This window comes from Macrotis lagotis, chromosome 7 (assembly GCF_037893015.1).
Source record: "Macrotis lagotis isolate mMagLag1 chromosome 7, bilby.v1.9.chrom.fasta, whole genome shotgun sequence".
NCBI classification, from domain to species: domain Eukaryota; kingdom Metazoa; phylum Chordata; class Mammalia; order Peramelemorphia; family Peramelidae; genus Macrotis; species Macrotis lagotis.
Genome location: NC_133664.1, coordinates 89,790,066 through 89,806,310, shown reverse-complemented (window position 1 = coordinate 89,806,310; position 16,245 = coordinate 89,790,066). Strand labels below are relative to the sequence as shown.

Genomic DNA, 16,245 nt, shown 5'->3' with positions numbered 1-16,245 from the left:
TGCCATAATTATTGCTTTTAAACACAATATTTTTCTAATTTTTTAATTCCACCCTTGTGAAAAATAAGCATAATCACACAAAACAAATCACATGTTGATTATGATTGAAAATACGTTTCTCATTCTGCACTTCTAAATCATCACCTCTGTCAAGAGGTGAGTAATCTTCTAGTTGCTTCTGGAATCAATGATCATAGTTCTTAAATCTTTCAAATATGGTTTCCTTTACAATGTTATCATTATTATATAAACTGTTATACAGGCTTTGCTCACTTCACTCAGTTTGAATAATTCTTTCCCAGTTTCTCTAGATATCTCCTTTTTATCATTTTTTTACAGCATAATAATAGTCTATTAAATTTATATGCTATCATTTCTTTGGCTATTCCCCTTATTTCTAATTGCTTGCTGCAGCCTAAAGTGCTATTTAGTTTTTTATTTAGTTTTTTCTTTTATATTTAGTTTTTTCTTTTAACTCTTTGAGACACTAGGCTAATACTGGTTCAAATCATAGCATTCAAGTTTAGTGATCTGGGGAGTATAATACTAAATTGCTTCCTAGAATGACTAGACCTACCAACATTGCATTAGTGTTTCTATCTTCTGGTTCTCCTATTTTGTCATCTTTGTCCATCTAATGGATGTGAAGTAAAATCACAAAGTTGTTTGATTTGAATTTTTCTTGATATTGGTGATTTGGTGAATTTTTTAAATAGTGGTTGATTAGTTGAATTTCTTTCTTTGATTGCTGCCTTTTCATATCCTTTTGCTGTCTACTAAGAGAATGGTTCTTATTCTTGCATATTTGAATCAGCTCTCTATAAATATTGGATAGCAGAGAAAACTGTTGCAAAGATTTTTTCCTGAATTAATTTTTCCTTCTAATTTTAACTACATTGATTTTGTTTGTTCAAAATCTTCTCAATTTTTATGTAATCAGATCTATCCATTTTATCTTCTGTGATTCTGCTACTTTTTGTTTACAAACTTCCCCTTTTCATAGTTGCAACAGGCAATTCCTTCCATTCTGCTCTGATTTGTTTATGATGTAGTCTATTATATGTAGAATCTGTATCCACATGGTATTTATTATGTATATGTTGCAAGAAGTCAGTGTAAAGCTAGTTTCTTCTACTTTCCAGTTTTCTCAGCAGGGTTTTGTTGCTGGTAATGATGGTGACAATGATGATGATGATGATGATGATGATGTATTGTATGGTTTTTGTTGGTTTGTTTGATTTTTTTTGTAATATACTCCACTATTTGGTTTCTTTGGATTTATAGACCATTATATAAATATGTTTAATTGCTTCTATATGTTATATAACTAATATGTTTCAATTGATTTGCCTTCTGCCTTTTTTTTGGTCTTCCATTTTTTAATCAGTAACAAAGATTTCTTTATGGATATTCTTTTCATAGATGAGAGGTCAGTAAGTTAACCCAAATTTTCACAGACAGCATCTACATTGTCATTTGCTGTATTGAGTATGTATACTGTTTGAGATTTTATCTAATGTGAGACAATCTACAGTTGGAGAAGTGGAGTATTGGAGGGAACATGTCATTGGTGTAGGAAGTTCTACTGGTGCAGATGGATTGGTACTTTCTTGGCAATTTTAGAGAGATCCCTAGGGAATTGTTGAGAGGTTAAGTGACTTAAGTGAAATGATTATACTTCCAGTATGGATCTTTCTGATTGGAGGCCAGCTATTTATCCTCTATACCATGTATTTTTGCTTAAGGAAACAGACAGATAACCATTCTGTAGGTTAGGAGACCCAACCCCTGGTGCTATCTCTCTGGCAAGAACTAAGAAAACCATTCTTCCATTTGGTGCCTATGATATTTTCATCATAAAGGCCACCATCAACCCTTTTATTGAGGTTTCTCAGTATTTTGACATTGTGGTAAAGACTTGGAACAAATTCTGATACAGAAATGCAAAGAGAAAGAGAACCTCAAAGAGAACCAGAAGCAGGCTCTGAAACACCATCTGGAGCTTTCCATTCATTCTTCAAGTCATTCAGATCTGATGGTATTCTCATGATATTGCCTTGCATTTTTTAAAAACATTACATGTTTCCTTTGGCCATCATGGTCTCAACTCACAATCACAGCCCTGTGAGGAAAATTATTTAGGTATCATTATTCATACTTTAAAACTAAGGCCTGTGGAAGTGAAATGACTAGTCCAAGATCACAAAAGGATTTAACACAGAATTAGAACCTTGGTCTCCTTACTTTTTTAAATTCTCTACTTTTCTCAACATTATGATGGTTTTTACACTGAAGATGAAAATTTACCATGTTTCCAAAGGATGGGAACCAAAACTCCTATCTCTATAAACTCCAAAAAATGCCCTTAAACTAGGAATACATGCTCAGAAACTTGGAGATGGAAAAAAATAGCCAAGAACCTTTGGTGTGATAGAAACAGGCTCAAGTCTGGCTACAGGAAAAGGTCAGAAAGCTTTGTGCATGTCCCAGAATGACAACAGATGAGCAGAGGGCAAAAGATGACTCTGACCTTAAACTAGCCTTCTGAATACTTCCAGGCCTGGACACATTTTCACTTCTTGTCATAGCTATAAAGATGAAGGGAGTTCCTTATTAAGTGGCTGACTGTGAGCAAGTCAACCTCTCTGTGATTCATTTTCCTGGTCTATAAGGGGAAAGAAAGACTTGAACTAAATTAATATCTAAGGTTCAGTACTACCAGTCCAGAAGTCAGAAGGTTGCTCAAGCTAACCAAAACATTGAGCCCAGCATTCCTTGTGTACCAACTGCCCTGATCAATCTATGTCAGACCAGTGGGCTCACATGGGATAGTGAGAATGGCATCTTTGCACAATGTCCCCTCAATTTATTTGATATTCTGTAGAAGTCATGATATCACTTTCCTGATGCCCTGGTCCTCTTTGAATCAAAGAATAATTATTATTGACAGAGAACTGGAAACAAAATGAGTGCCAATTGTAGGCCACCAGGGGCACCATGAGTAGAGTTTTGATCTTGTAATGGGAAAAATCCATTTTAAATGTGACCTCAGACACTTAATAGCTGTGTTACCTTGAGCAAGTCCCTTAACCCCTCTCAGCCTCAGTTTCCTCATATGTAAAATGTGGAAAATAATAGCATCTACCTTCCAAGATTGTTATAAACATCAAATTAGATAATTCTCATTCTTGCCTATTTTTTTTCTAAATCAGACTTTCTGGGCATTTATTTCTAATTCAAGAGCATTTTTAAGAATTTGTAGGGACAGGAGTTTTAGTTTCTACCCTTTGGAAATATTAAGTCTCATTTTTAATGGAATAACCATCATGATGTTGAGAAAAAATTATGACACATGAATAAAATGAGATATTGTAAAATGATAAATATGAGGATTCATAGAAAGAAGGGAAGAGTTGTATAAACTGATAGTGAAACAAATCAAGAGAAATATGTGTGTATATATATATATATATAACTATTTACACATCATAAGCATTTATGTCTAATGATTACAGTAAAGAAAATTAAAAGATCTCTTTAAAAAAACAAAGTTAAGCTCTTAGTAAAGAGAAAACAGATGATCCTGGAAAACAGATAATGAAACATGCATCTTTCTTTATTGGACAGAGGTAAGATATTAGGAGAAAAGAGACTGTATAGCTGTAAAATGTAGTTTCTATATCCTGTTTTTGCTCTCTTAAAGAAAGGTTCAATCTGGATAAGGAAAGGGGCCCCTTAATTCAACAATGAATATGATATTTTAAAAAAGGAATTAAAATATATATATAATATATATATATATATATATATATATATTTAAATAAAAGAGAGAGGAGAAATAGCACCCTGGCAGTAAGAACAACCTTGTATTTTGGTGTCTTGGCATCAGGAGGGGTAAGATCATGGTGGTTCCATAAGCCAGGAATAGAGTAATAGCACAAGAACCTGAGTTAGGGACTGAGAGGAACATGGGATCAAAAAGAACAGAAGCAAAGAAACAGGAGAAAGTCAAATCAATACAAATAAATTCAAAAGACAAAAAAGGCAAAGATGCCAAAAGGGATATATACTCAAAGACACAATGAAATAAGAGACAGAACCCCACAAAGAGACAGAGAATGGGCTAAACTTCCTATGGGACATTTAGATGGCACCATAGCACCAGGACAAGAACCAGGAAGACTCATCTTCTTAAATTCAAATCTGGCCTCAGGTACTTCCTAGCTATTGTGACCCTGGGCAAATCACTTAACCCTGTTTGTCTCAGTTTCCACATCTGTAAAATGAACTGGAGAAGGAAATGGCAAACCACTGCAGTATCTTTGCCAAGAAAAACCCCCCAAAAGGGATCATAGTCAACAAGACTGAATAACAAAATGGGTGAATCACTAAGTATATATAAACAAAAAACAAGAAAAATCCTACTTTCAAAAAGTTTATATGCTAATGGGAGTGGGGGAAGTCTAAATGGTGGGTAGGTGAACATGTACCTAATGAGTTGAGCTTGGTGATAAGATAAACTTTACTTTGTTCAAATGATTCCATTGTTCCTGTATTGACAACTGTTTAAAGTTCTGCTTTTGCTACTCCTAGTAATACCAGCCCTTGTTACATACTTTTTTTTAATAGGTTAGCCTTCATGGGAGTGACCCCCAAACAGGTCCTGTCAGATTGACAATTGTACTGGTGTAGGGAAGGAAAATTCTGGTGGTCTCAGGATGATACAGCTGAATCTCCTGAAGCATATGTTAGTTGAGCCTATCCCTCTGGTTGACTTTTGTTTAGGTCAATAGTCATTGGTGTTTCATTAATGGAACTATTCATCTCACCACTGTGCTAAGCTTTTCTTTGCAGAGACAGGTGAGATACGTGGACCATGTTATTTTTGCCACTATGGTCATCAGGATGTAAGAAAATAGCTGGCATTCATATAGACCTTTAAGACCTATATATTATTTTATTTATTCTCCACAACACTGCTATAAAGTGGAGGCTATTATTGTCCACATTTTATAGATGAGGAAACTGAGGTTAAATAATATAACTAATATGAAAAATATAACTAATAAGTGTCTGAGGTTGAATTTGAACCTTCCTGGCAAACTAGCTGCCTCTAAGATCCAGAGCAGAAAATTCCATTAGAAATTATCTAATGATTTCTCTCTCAAACGCAATTCAATTTCAATCCATGTATAGCTTGCAAACAATGTAAAGATTATCAGATTGCCTTGTGGGGGGGGAAGGGAGGATGGGAGGGAATTGTAAAATTCAAAACCTCACTAAAAATGATAGGTAGAAACTACTATTGTATATAATTAGAAAACAAATAGAATATTAATTTTAAAAAGAAATTATCTAGTCATATAGTTACAGATGAAAAAATTGAGGGAAAGTTAATGTAGCTTCTTAAATAAGCTAACCAGTATCTGAAACCAGGTTCTCTAAAAGTATTTCATGAGGCAAAGCTGGTAGAGTATCTTGAGACCTGTGAGAAACAACTCAGAATGGTAGAGAAGCTCTCAAAATCCTTTTCCATGTCTTTTTTATCACTGTTCTGTTATGAAACAGTGGGACTGGCAGTAGAAAAAGGCATGGGAAGATTACCTTCCTTCTCCCCATCCAGGAGTGACTAAGCAACATTCCTTGTTTGGTAAGAGTCATTTGTGAATTGTTTTGATGTATTAAATTGCATATGTGGGATAGGAGGGAAGGGTGAAAAGGAAAAACAAATAGAAGGAAAAAAGTCAAGAACATAACAAAATTCACCACTTCTGCAGGAGGGCATTTGGCAAGAAATAGACTGGAGTGGTCTGTATCTTAAAGTAGACATAGTCACACACTTAGCAGCTTGCCCATAATACTCTCACATGTGGATGGCCCAGTTTAAAATATAATGGAGAAATGTCTGACAAAATAAATAAAAATGTAATCAGACAGAGATAATTGTTAACATGTAGTTTTCTAAGTCAATATGTACCCAACGGATAGCCTTACTGATGTTTAGTAGTCCCTATTTCTATTTGAGTTTGACCTCAATGTCTTAAAAAGCATGAGGCGCAGGAACTTTCACCTTTCATGCCAGAGAGATCAGCTGTTACAAATTGGGGAAAAGGTCTCTTTATAGCCATCAAGCTAGAACCTGACATATTTGGAGACCTTTAATGTATTATTTAAGGTTCTCAAAGGCAGTTAATATCCTCTATGGAAAATGCTGAAGTAAATAGTACATAAAGATGGAAAAGACCTTAGAAATAATCTTTTCTAGCCTTTTCATTTGCTAGTTGAGGGAAGTGAAAGGTACATAGTCTGGCTATGTACAAGGTAAGAGCAAAACTGGAACCAGAATTCATGTCTCCTGACTTGTATCAGCATACTAGAGTTGGGCCATATAGATATGGGCCATATAATGCACAGGGGCAGCTAGATGGCCCAAAGGATAGTACACTTAACTGGCATCAGGAAGATCTGAGTTCAAATTCAGTCTTAGATACTTACTAGCTATGTGACAAAGACATGCCATTTAACCTCTATTTGTCTCAGTTTCCTCAATGTTAAAAAAAAAATGAAGATGATAATAACGGTATCTATAATCCCAGAGTTGTTGTGAGGTCAAATGAGATAATATTTATAAAGTGCTTGGCACAGTAAGCTTAAGAAAGACTTGTTTCCTTTCTTCCAAAACTGAGACTTGTTCAAGATCTTAGCTTAAAAAGGAAGTGAGGTTGGTGACTTTGCAGGACCCTCTCTTACTTAAATCCAATTGACTTGCAAGTCATGGCATCAGCTCCCTGATGGCATAGTCCTCTTCAAGAATGAAGGACAAATAACAACATGATTGCAAGGTGAGATTTACCATGCAAACACACACCATCCCAGAGAGAAAGAGAAAGGGAGAGAGGATAAGAATGAGAGAATGAGAGAATTGACATTACAACCTTCTTCACCTCCAACTTAAACTCATTCATACAAAAATATACATTGTTGACAATCTGCTGAAATTTATATCCTCTTAAGAAACATGTAAACTTAAAATATGACATAGAATATATACAAAGGAACTTGGACATGGGAAGAAGAGCTGACTTTTTTTTTTTACTTCCTACAAGTATTCAGTAAAGACCACTTGTAGGAAGTAAAATTTGAACTGGAGAAAATATTTCAAGCATAAGGAACAGCCTCAGTCAGGAGATGGAATATCCAGAAAATAGAGAAGTTAAGTTATACCATATAATACTTGGAATAAGGGGTGGAGGTAGTGGGGAAAGGAAAAAATGAAGATAACTTGAAAATGTAGGTTGGAACCAATTTGTGAAAGGCTTTAACTATCCAGATTTTTGAATTCTGTCCTTTAGGAAATAGGGATCATATGAGATTTTTTGAAAAGGCGAGTAATATGATGAAATTTATATGTGTACCAATTTAGGTAGTCACTTGAAGAAGTTTATAAGATTGATTAGATGCACACAGGGTAAATCTAAGACAAAGATTGGAGGAGTCATTGATGTAGGATATGCCACCAGTTTAGTTGAATTTTTCTCCCTTCAGTTCATTGTGCAAGTATTATGAAGACATAATCACCATTTTATTCCCTGGTTTCACAAACTCCTAAGTGATGGTAAGGATCTGTGGGTGACCTCAGTGTGCTCTATATCAGTTTCATAGAGAAAATTGTTTCTTTATGAAACCTCCCTGTTATAATAGGAAGTTTCACTTTCTGGGGATTTCATGCAGGCAGGAATAATTCCCCACGTGCACTCGTGTAGGGATTGTGTTACTTTTTGAAAGAATGTCTGTCAGAAGATGATTTAATGGCTCATATATTGCCGGTGATGGATGATCCACTCTTTAAAGCATTCTGAGCTCAGCTGTTTCAAACCGATTTGACAAATAGAGGAGTTGTTTGTCTTGGTGTATTTTGGTTTGATTTTTTTCCTCCCCAGTTAAAAATGCGAGCAAGTATCCACCAACTAGAAAGGGAAAATGTGATGGTTTGAGCATCATTTCATTTAGAGATATAATAGTTGATCCATTTAGTCCAGTTGTAGAAATAGACATGGGAAGGTTTAAGGTGATTAACTTTAAGAAGATATTAAACACTGACCAATGCCAAAAGGTAGCAAAATTATTTCATGTTTTCCTGAACGTAAGTGGAGTGTCTGATTTTTTTAGGATCTTTTTATAGGATAAGACTCAAGGCAGACTGGAGTAAAACAAACTGTCCCATCCTCGTTCACTTCAAGTCTTACTCTTAAGGCCCTAAAATGAACAAAAGGAACAAACAGATCAGTAAAATCTGTGAGGTATCAAATAACTTTCCAGGTTACCTTTCAGTTAAATTGAGAAATTTAAATGAATTTTTCCTGGGAAATAATTGACATTCCAGACTTCTTCCTCTCCAACTTCATAATGGTCATTACCCTTAGTAAGTGTAGTGGACAGGAAAAGCACAATTAGTTTTTCTGATAGTCATGTTATTAAAGAAACAAAGGAACAATGTGGTCTGGGAGAATGCTGCCAATATGACTTAAAGCATGACCTTAACCTCTCCGGACATCTATTTCTATAGCTACTAAATGATCTCTGAAGTACCTTAAAGTTCCAAATCTATGATCCTATAAGAGCAAAATGGACTCCCGATAGAAATGTTTCAGTGGGTTTCTATCTGTCATCGTTTCCTCTCTTTTTTTTTTCAGAAATCTTTGATTTGGAAGTAAATGCCCATGTACAGAAGACAATTAGTGACCGGCAGATGCCTAAAATTGAGTACAAAAGTATTGAGATCGAAGATTATAGTAAGTACTGAATTTTTTTTCTTTTTTTCCTCATTTTTCATTACTATTCTTGCTCTGAAATGACTCAACTGTCAGTAGAAGATTGCTTTGTCTAATGACTTATGTGAAAGAATACCATATTATCCCAATAATGATAGTTTCTGCTCTCTCCAAACAGCTGGAAATGAGTTGTTTGGGAAAAAATGTTCTGAAATGATAGCCAGCCAGAGAGAAATTCAGGGAGGCACAGAAAAAGAATTGAACTGACTGTATCAATTGACAAGTATTTATAGAGCATCCAATACCTATCCAGAGTGATGCACTACAAGAAATGAAAGAGAAGTATAAGGACCCTCTCTTCCATAAGTTTTCTATTTCATTGAGATAAGATTAATATTCCTTTCTCTCTATGACATATTATACACTGTTCAAGCTCTCTAGCTTTTTCTTACTTATAGCTCCTCTTATTCTTCTCATCCTCCATATTTGGATACTCTGTCCTTGCCTTTTGATCATCTCTAACTAAATTTTCTTCTTTAAAGATATAATCTTACAGCTTCAGCTGCTACTCCTAAGAAGATATCTCCCAAATCTCTTACTCTAGATTTGATCTCTCTTGGAGTCTTTATCCCACCATCACTGAATTTCAATATACAAGAGTGAATGATTTTCACCAAACTCCAGTTTCATCTCTGAATTTCCTTATTTCTGTGAATGGATCATAGATTTATTACCCAAAAGGAGTTTAGAGGTCATCTGGCTTAACACACACACACACACACACACACACACACACACACACACACACACACACTCAGCAAATGGGAAAGCCAAAAGAGTACCATCCCAGTCAATAAATCTAATTTAATAAACAATTTGATTCAACTCAATATTTATTAAGCATTATATTATTCTATTAGATGCAAATGATACAAAGGCAAAGATCATTGTTAACCACAATTGGATGCTGCCAATAACAGTAAAGAGAACTTACCCTACCTTTTCCATACTGAACCTATGTATAATAGGTAAAAAGAAGAAAAAAAAACAAAGCCTTTTTAAGATAGTGTCTGGTTGTTCTATCATACTAAAGTGGTTGGGCTATGTTTTGAATGGAAGGAAGAAGAAAACCAGATAAGACCTCCTTGTGACATGACAACGCAGTTCCAAGAAGGCTGGCTATTTTTCAAGCTGATTCAATGTATCCTGGGCTTTCCACGAACCAGGTTCCATCTTAAGAGTAGTCTTGGGGTGGCGTAGTGGCGTAGTGGATAAAACACCGGCCTTGGAGTCAGGAGTACCTGGGTTCAAATCCGTTCTCAGACACTTAATAATTACCTAGCCGTGTGGCCTTGGGCAAGCCACTTAACCCCATTTGCCTTGCAAAAACCTAAAAAGAAAAAAAAAAACAAGAGTAATCTTAAAAGAGATCAATCTCTTTGGTTCATGCAGCCCTCATCAAAACTTTACTTTATCCACTACAGCTCAGATCTGGATTTCCATAAATGTGGGCAAGTGAGTTAACAAATCCATACAATCACTCAATGAAACAAATCTATTTATCACACATGGGGCATATTTTGCCAGCCAATAGAAAACGAATCCTATAAATAATCACAATTCTCTTTGTTCAGGGTCCATTTTTTTTGATAGAATCCCAATGTCCTCTAATTCAGCACTACCTTTTGTATTCTTCCTTCTTCAAACGGCATTGCCAATGCAACAATCTCTTCTTTTCCCCAATAGTGTACCTCTCCACAAATCAGAAAGTAGTGTAACTTAAGAGTGACCACACAGGCAACATGCTGGTGTTCTTATGAGTCCCTCTCTCACTGAACAGAAACCCTCAGAGATTGAACTTGCAACTCCTGGTCAACCTCCTCACTGTTCATATGGACTCACTGATCTTAAAACTGTTTTAGCAGAATTTGTTTGTCATTAATGGTTCTTGGGGAGAGGGAATCCCACATCTAGTGAATATATTCTTAGGAGCTCTCTGGAAGAGAGGCAGAATGGGAAAGGATGAAAAAGCACAACCTTCAATGAAGATTCCCTGTTATAAGCCAAAATAAAGGGAACTCCAAGCCAACCAACTCACCTTGGAGGCAGCCCCAGTCACTGAGACTTAATCAGATGTCTTTAATCTTCCCCTCTTGTGTCAGTGGATACCCTCATAGGGAGAGTTTTACAACCCAAAGGTTCATTTCCTTGTATTCTCATCAAGCTGATTGAGAACTCTTCTGATCAACCCCCTAATACTAAAAATGTTTTATTTAGTGCTAAAAAGGCCTGTACTAGAAACTAAGGATGAAAAGACAGAAAACAAAATGAGTGACTTTCCCCTGTGTGTGTCAGTATTTATGTTCCTTCATATTGTCTTCATCCATGGAGCAAATTTTGTATGTTGGATGGCTGGACTATAAACCCCTTGAGGTTCTTGAAATAAAATGCATCAAAAGACACTGCAGTAATGGTTCTGTATTACAAGATGAGTGACAGATGAATCCTTGAAAAACCCTTTTGAGTCCTTCCTTACTCTTTTGTGTGTAGCTGCATCAGAGGGCAGCAGACCCTGACAGTTAATGGTCAGTGGTCAGAGGCAATACCAGCATATCATATAGAGTCTATCCCCTCTGAAACCTCCTGATGAAGACCCTGGCTATTCCACCAGTGCAAGTGGGATATGGTTATTCCTATAATGTAAGATACTCATTGAAAGCTGACAAAAAAATGAATTCTGGAACAGAGAGCCATTGTGAGCTGAGAAGGGGGGGTAGTAATGTAAATATTTATAAAGGGCCTAAGGGAGAGCTTAAAGGATCACTTAGCTGGTTATCCTTTGGCTAGAGATATAGCTGCCTTAATTTATATGACAGTTCAGTGGAATCATTGTCTCCAAAACAGGAAGAGGGGTTGTATTCAAAAGCAGGAAGACTATCTATTGGATTGGCAGGAGAACCCCCAAATCCCATGCAAGCTAAGCAGTCCTTTGAGAGGTGGGAGAAGAATAAATCTTGGTCTGAAAGTTCTTGTTATTTCTATTTCAGCAGTAAATTGGTCATTACTGTTAGTCTTAATCAGGTCTATGAAATCAGTTTCCCTCATCATTTCCTCTTTTTCTTTAAGTAATAGGTTATCATTAAGCAAATCAAGGGCTTACCTGCCATGCTATTGTGTGTCCAGAGTGCTTCTGAGAGTGTTTGTGGGTTCAAGTTCCCCAGTTCTATTAATGCTATATCACGAGGCCAACTTATAGTTGTTTCTTGAATTGTTCCTTTATTTCCTTTTTTTTTAGATTTTGCAAGGCAATGGGGTTAAGCGACTTGCCCAAGGCCACACAGCTAGGTAATTATTAAGTGTCTGATGTCAGATTTGAACTCAGGTACTCCTGACTCCAGGGCAGGTGCTCTATCCACTGCGCCACCTAGCTGCCCCCCCTTTATTTCCTTTTTACTGCCTGAAGAGACATTTTCTTTTTCTGTGTGCCAGGGATACCCCTAGCAATCTAGTGAATTTCATGAACCCCTTCTAAAATAATTTTGCTAAATTCATACCACAAAATACATAAAATTACAGAGAAAATTAATTATATTGAAATAGTTATCAAAATATTTTATTCATTTTGATATTTAATACATACAGACAAAAAAGAGAATAATTCCATCTACACAATACAACATAGGAAGAAGATTCACTATTAAAATATTTTTTTGAAAAACAAGTTCAGGGCAGCTAGGTGGCACAGTGGATAGAGCACCGGCCCTGGAGTCTGGAGTACCTGAGTTCAAATGTGACCTCAGACACTAAATAATTACCTAGCTGTGTGGCCTTGAGCAAGCCACTTAACCCCATTGCCTAGCAAAAACCTTAAAAACAAACAAACAAAAACAAGTTAATTTTCCCTCAGTTATGGACAATTGTACCATAGAATCTCTTCAGTTATTTTTCATTCTTCTTCTTCTTCTTCCTCCTTTTTTTAAAAATTTATTTTTATTAAAGATATTATTTGAGTTTTACAATTTCCCCCCCAATCTTACTTCCCTCCCCCCACCCCCCACCCTTGGAAAGCAATTTGTCAGCCTTTACTTTGTTTCCATGTTGTACCTTGATCCAAATTGGGTGTGAGGAGAGAGAAATCACCTTCTTCTTCTTCTTCTTCTTCTTCTTCTTCTTCTTCTTCTTCTTCTTCTCCTTTCTTCTTCTTCTCTCTCTCTACATATATACATATATGTATATATTCAACACTATTTAATATATTCTATAAAGTTATACAAATTATATATAAACATATTTTATATAAGAATATACATATTATATATATATATATATATTCAATACTACTTATATATTCAACACTACTTTTTTTTTTTAGGTTTTGCAAGGCAGTGAGGTTAAGTGGCTTGCTCAAGGCCCCCACAGCTAGGTAATTGTCTGAGGCCGGATATGAACTCAGGTCCTCCTGACTCCAGGGCCGGCGCTCTATCCACTGTGCCACCTAGCCACCCTCTCAACACTACTTTTTAATCATCATTTTCTTTTTAACTGATCCCAGGGCCAAGAAAATCTGGGTTCTAGTCCTGTCTCTGATTAATACTAGTTCTGGGACATTGGGCAATTCATTTCACCGCTGCCCTAGACTATATTTGAAGAAGATCCTAAGTTACAGTAAAGGTGCTAAACTACAGCACTAGAAAGAGTTGCTTCATCTGGGAGTTCCTCTGCCAGTGAAATCATAGACCCAGATCCTTTTCCTTCCCTTCCTTAGCCAAATTTCTGTCATGAATCCTATGCCAGATGTTACTGAATTCCTTGCATCAAGATCTGTAGGCCTTTGTGGGTTTTTTTGCATGTGTCTATAGATATCTGTTTAGATATTTATGTCTGTCATTAATGGTTCTTGAGGAAAGGGAACCTCACATCCAGTGAATATATTCTCAGGAGCTCTCTGGAAGAGAAGCAGAATGGGAAAGGATGAAAAACACAATCTTCAATGAAGATTCCCTGTTATAAGTCAAAATAAAGGGAACTCCAAGCCAACCAACTCACCTTGGAGGCAGCCCCAGTCGCTGAGACTTAATCAGATGTCTTTAATCTTCTCTACAATGTGCTAGTGTATACTCTCATAGGGAGATCTTGAGATCTCCTTGAAAGATTTCCTTTTGACTCTTATTTTGGATATTGTCTCCTGTGAATTCCTAGTCCTCACTTCTGATAAAATTTCTAGTCTGAATTCATGCATATGTATGTATGTATTTGTGTGTATATGGATAGATACAGATAGATACACACACACACACACAGGTATACATTCTGTGTATGTTGTATACACAAATATTGTGTAGTGTACATATATATATGTGTGTGTGCATGTACACTGGGTGTTTGGGGAGGATTAGCACCTCTGGTGTGAGGGTTAGCCAAACCCTTTTCAGGGCTGATCATCTACCTTTGGTGTCCCTGTGGCTCCAAGAAGTTGTACCATGCCCAGTGGCCTCACCCTGATAAAATTGTCTCAGCAGACAGGCTAAAAACAAGATTTAAGGTAATCAACAGACTTCAAACCTGTTAATAAGTTGGGGAGGGGATGTCTCCCCCAATTATGTGGACACTTCTCCAGGTGAAATGGGTGGATGAGAACAGTTTGTTCCAATAACCATGAAGGCAGCTGAAGCAGATGCTATGGAAGGTTTAGGATTGGCTAGGTATCAAAGATGCCAAAGCCATCTGTGGCATCTCAAGCCATCACTAATCATCCTGATTTATGTCTTGTAACTGGATTTCAGTGACTAGAAGATAAAATGAGGTTGATGATTTTTGCAACTCTGCCTTACTTACTTTGTTTCCATGTTGTACCTTGATCCAAATTGGGTGTGAGGAGAGAGAAATCACCTTCTTCTTCTTCTTCTTCTTCTTCTTCTTCTTCTTCTTCTTCTTCTTCTTCTCCTCCTTTCTTCTTCTTCTCTCTCTCTACATATATACATATATGTATATATTCAACACTATTTAATATATTCTATAAAATTATACAAATTATATATAAATATATTTTATATAAGAATATACATATTATATATAATATGTATATATTATGTATATATGTATATTATATTATGTATATATATATTATATATTATATATATATATATAATGCCATTGGTCCACTGCAAAAGTGGAGGATGAACAACAATAATGTATGTATACACATACTACTGGCCTCATATGCTCATTTTTCTTCTATCATCCTTCAAGATCTACCTAACATCCCTCATCCATAATATTTTTCTTATCCCATAATGATCCCTCACTTCCCTCTGAACTCCCATTGCAACTGGTACTTAACATATTTTACAGTAGGGTCACTTATATCTTCTTAGCCATGCCCTATATCCTAAAATTGAGTATAAGTCCCTTCAATATTTTCTTTTCTATGCATTTAGTCAGTCAATAAACATGTATTGAGCCCCTGCTGTATACCTGTGCTAAGTCCTGCAGATACAAAAAAAGGCTAACTCAACATCACTTGACTTTAGTATTTTGAGGATGAAATGACCATCTGTCTGCACATATGAAATTTGGCATGCAGAATAGGTCTGCCATGAATAAGAGGATTGAAGACAAATGAAGATGAGACAGGTGCCATACCATCTAAGGAGGCTGGGACCTCATCCATGGTCACAAATATCTGATCCATATTAACCACACTGACTTGGGTTTTCATTTACTTGAGTCCTAATTTCATTCCAAAATCTGAGTCTGTTCCAATCTAGGCTAGCATTCTGGGGACTTGAGTTTTCCTAATAGGGTTAGGTCAAAGAAAGAAAAAGATTTGGGGAGGGGTGCTTTTTGAGTAACACAAGTGAAAGTCTAGGAGGACCTAAAAGGAGCCACTCAGTGGTGAGAGAGAAAAGAAACATGGACATGAGAAGAAGGTGTGGAGGCAAAGGATATATCTGGGCCTCGGTGGCCAGAGGGAGCTGAACTCAATTGCAGCTGAGTCATTAGGCCTCAGGTGTGTGGTCTTCAAGTCATTACAGAAACAAGGACAGGAACTGGAGAGACTGCCTAGGACTTGGAACATTTGTTGTGATTTTTCCATGGTCCCAACCTCTCTTCCTAAGCGTGGACCACCTGAGTCTTTTGTGTCTTCCACACCACAGCAGCACAACCATACAGATCACTAGTTTTATAGGAAGGGTTTGGGGGTGACTCCACCTCCCATATTGGTTCTTGCTCAGGTGTTTTAAATTGGTTTTCCCTTTCTGATTTGATAGCCAGGGAAATACTATCCAGTAAGGCCTCAGCTGTATAGGAATGAGGCATGAAAGTTTCCAGAAAAGAACAAATGAAAAATGATGGAACAAAAGCAGCCAGATGAAAGTGACCTTACAGGTTTCAGAAGGCTTCCCTGACCCCCCCAAAGGAGTTTATTTATTTTGTTTTGTTGGATTATTATAAGGAAGAAAGTCTTAAGGAA

The 16,245-nt window shown here is 36.4% G+C and overlaps 1 protein-coding gene across 1 annotated transcript in view; it reads left to right on the top strand.

The window, feature by feature from the left end:
• The window catches only part of DPP6 (dipeptidyl peptidase like 6), a 1,027,554-nt gene that overhangs the window by 977,210 nt on the left and 34,099 nt on the right, over nt 1-16,245 (top strand). The window contains exon 17 of the mRNA XM_074195237.1: nt 8,694-8,792. Coding sequence (XP_074051338.1) covers nt 8,694-8,792 — 99 coding nt within the window. The remainder of the gene's footprint in view (nt 1-8,693; nt 8,793-16,245) is intronic.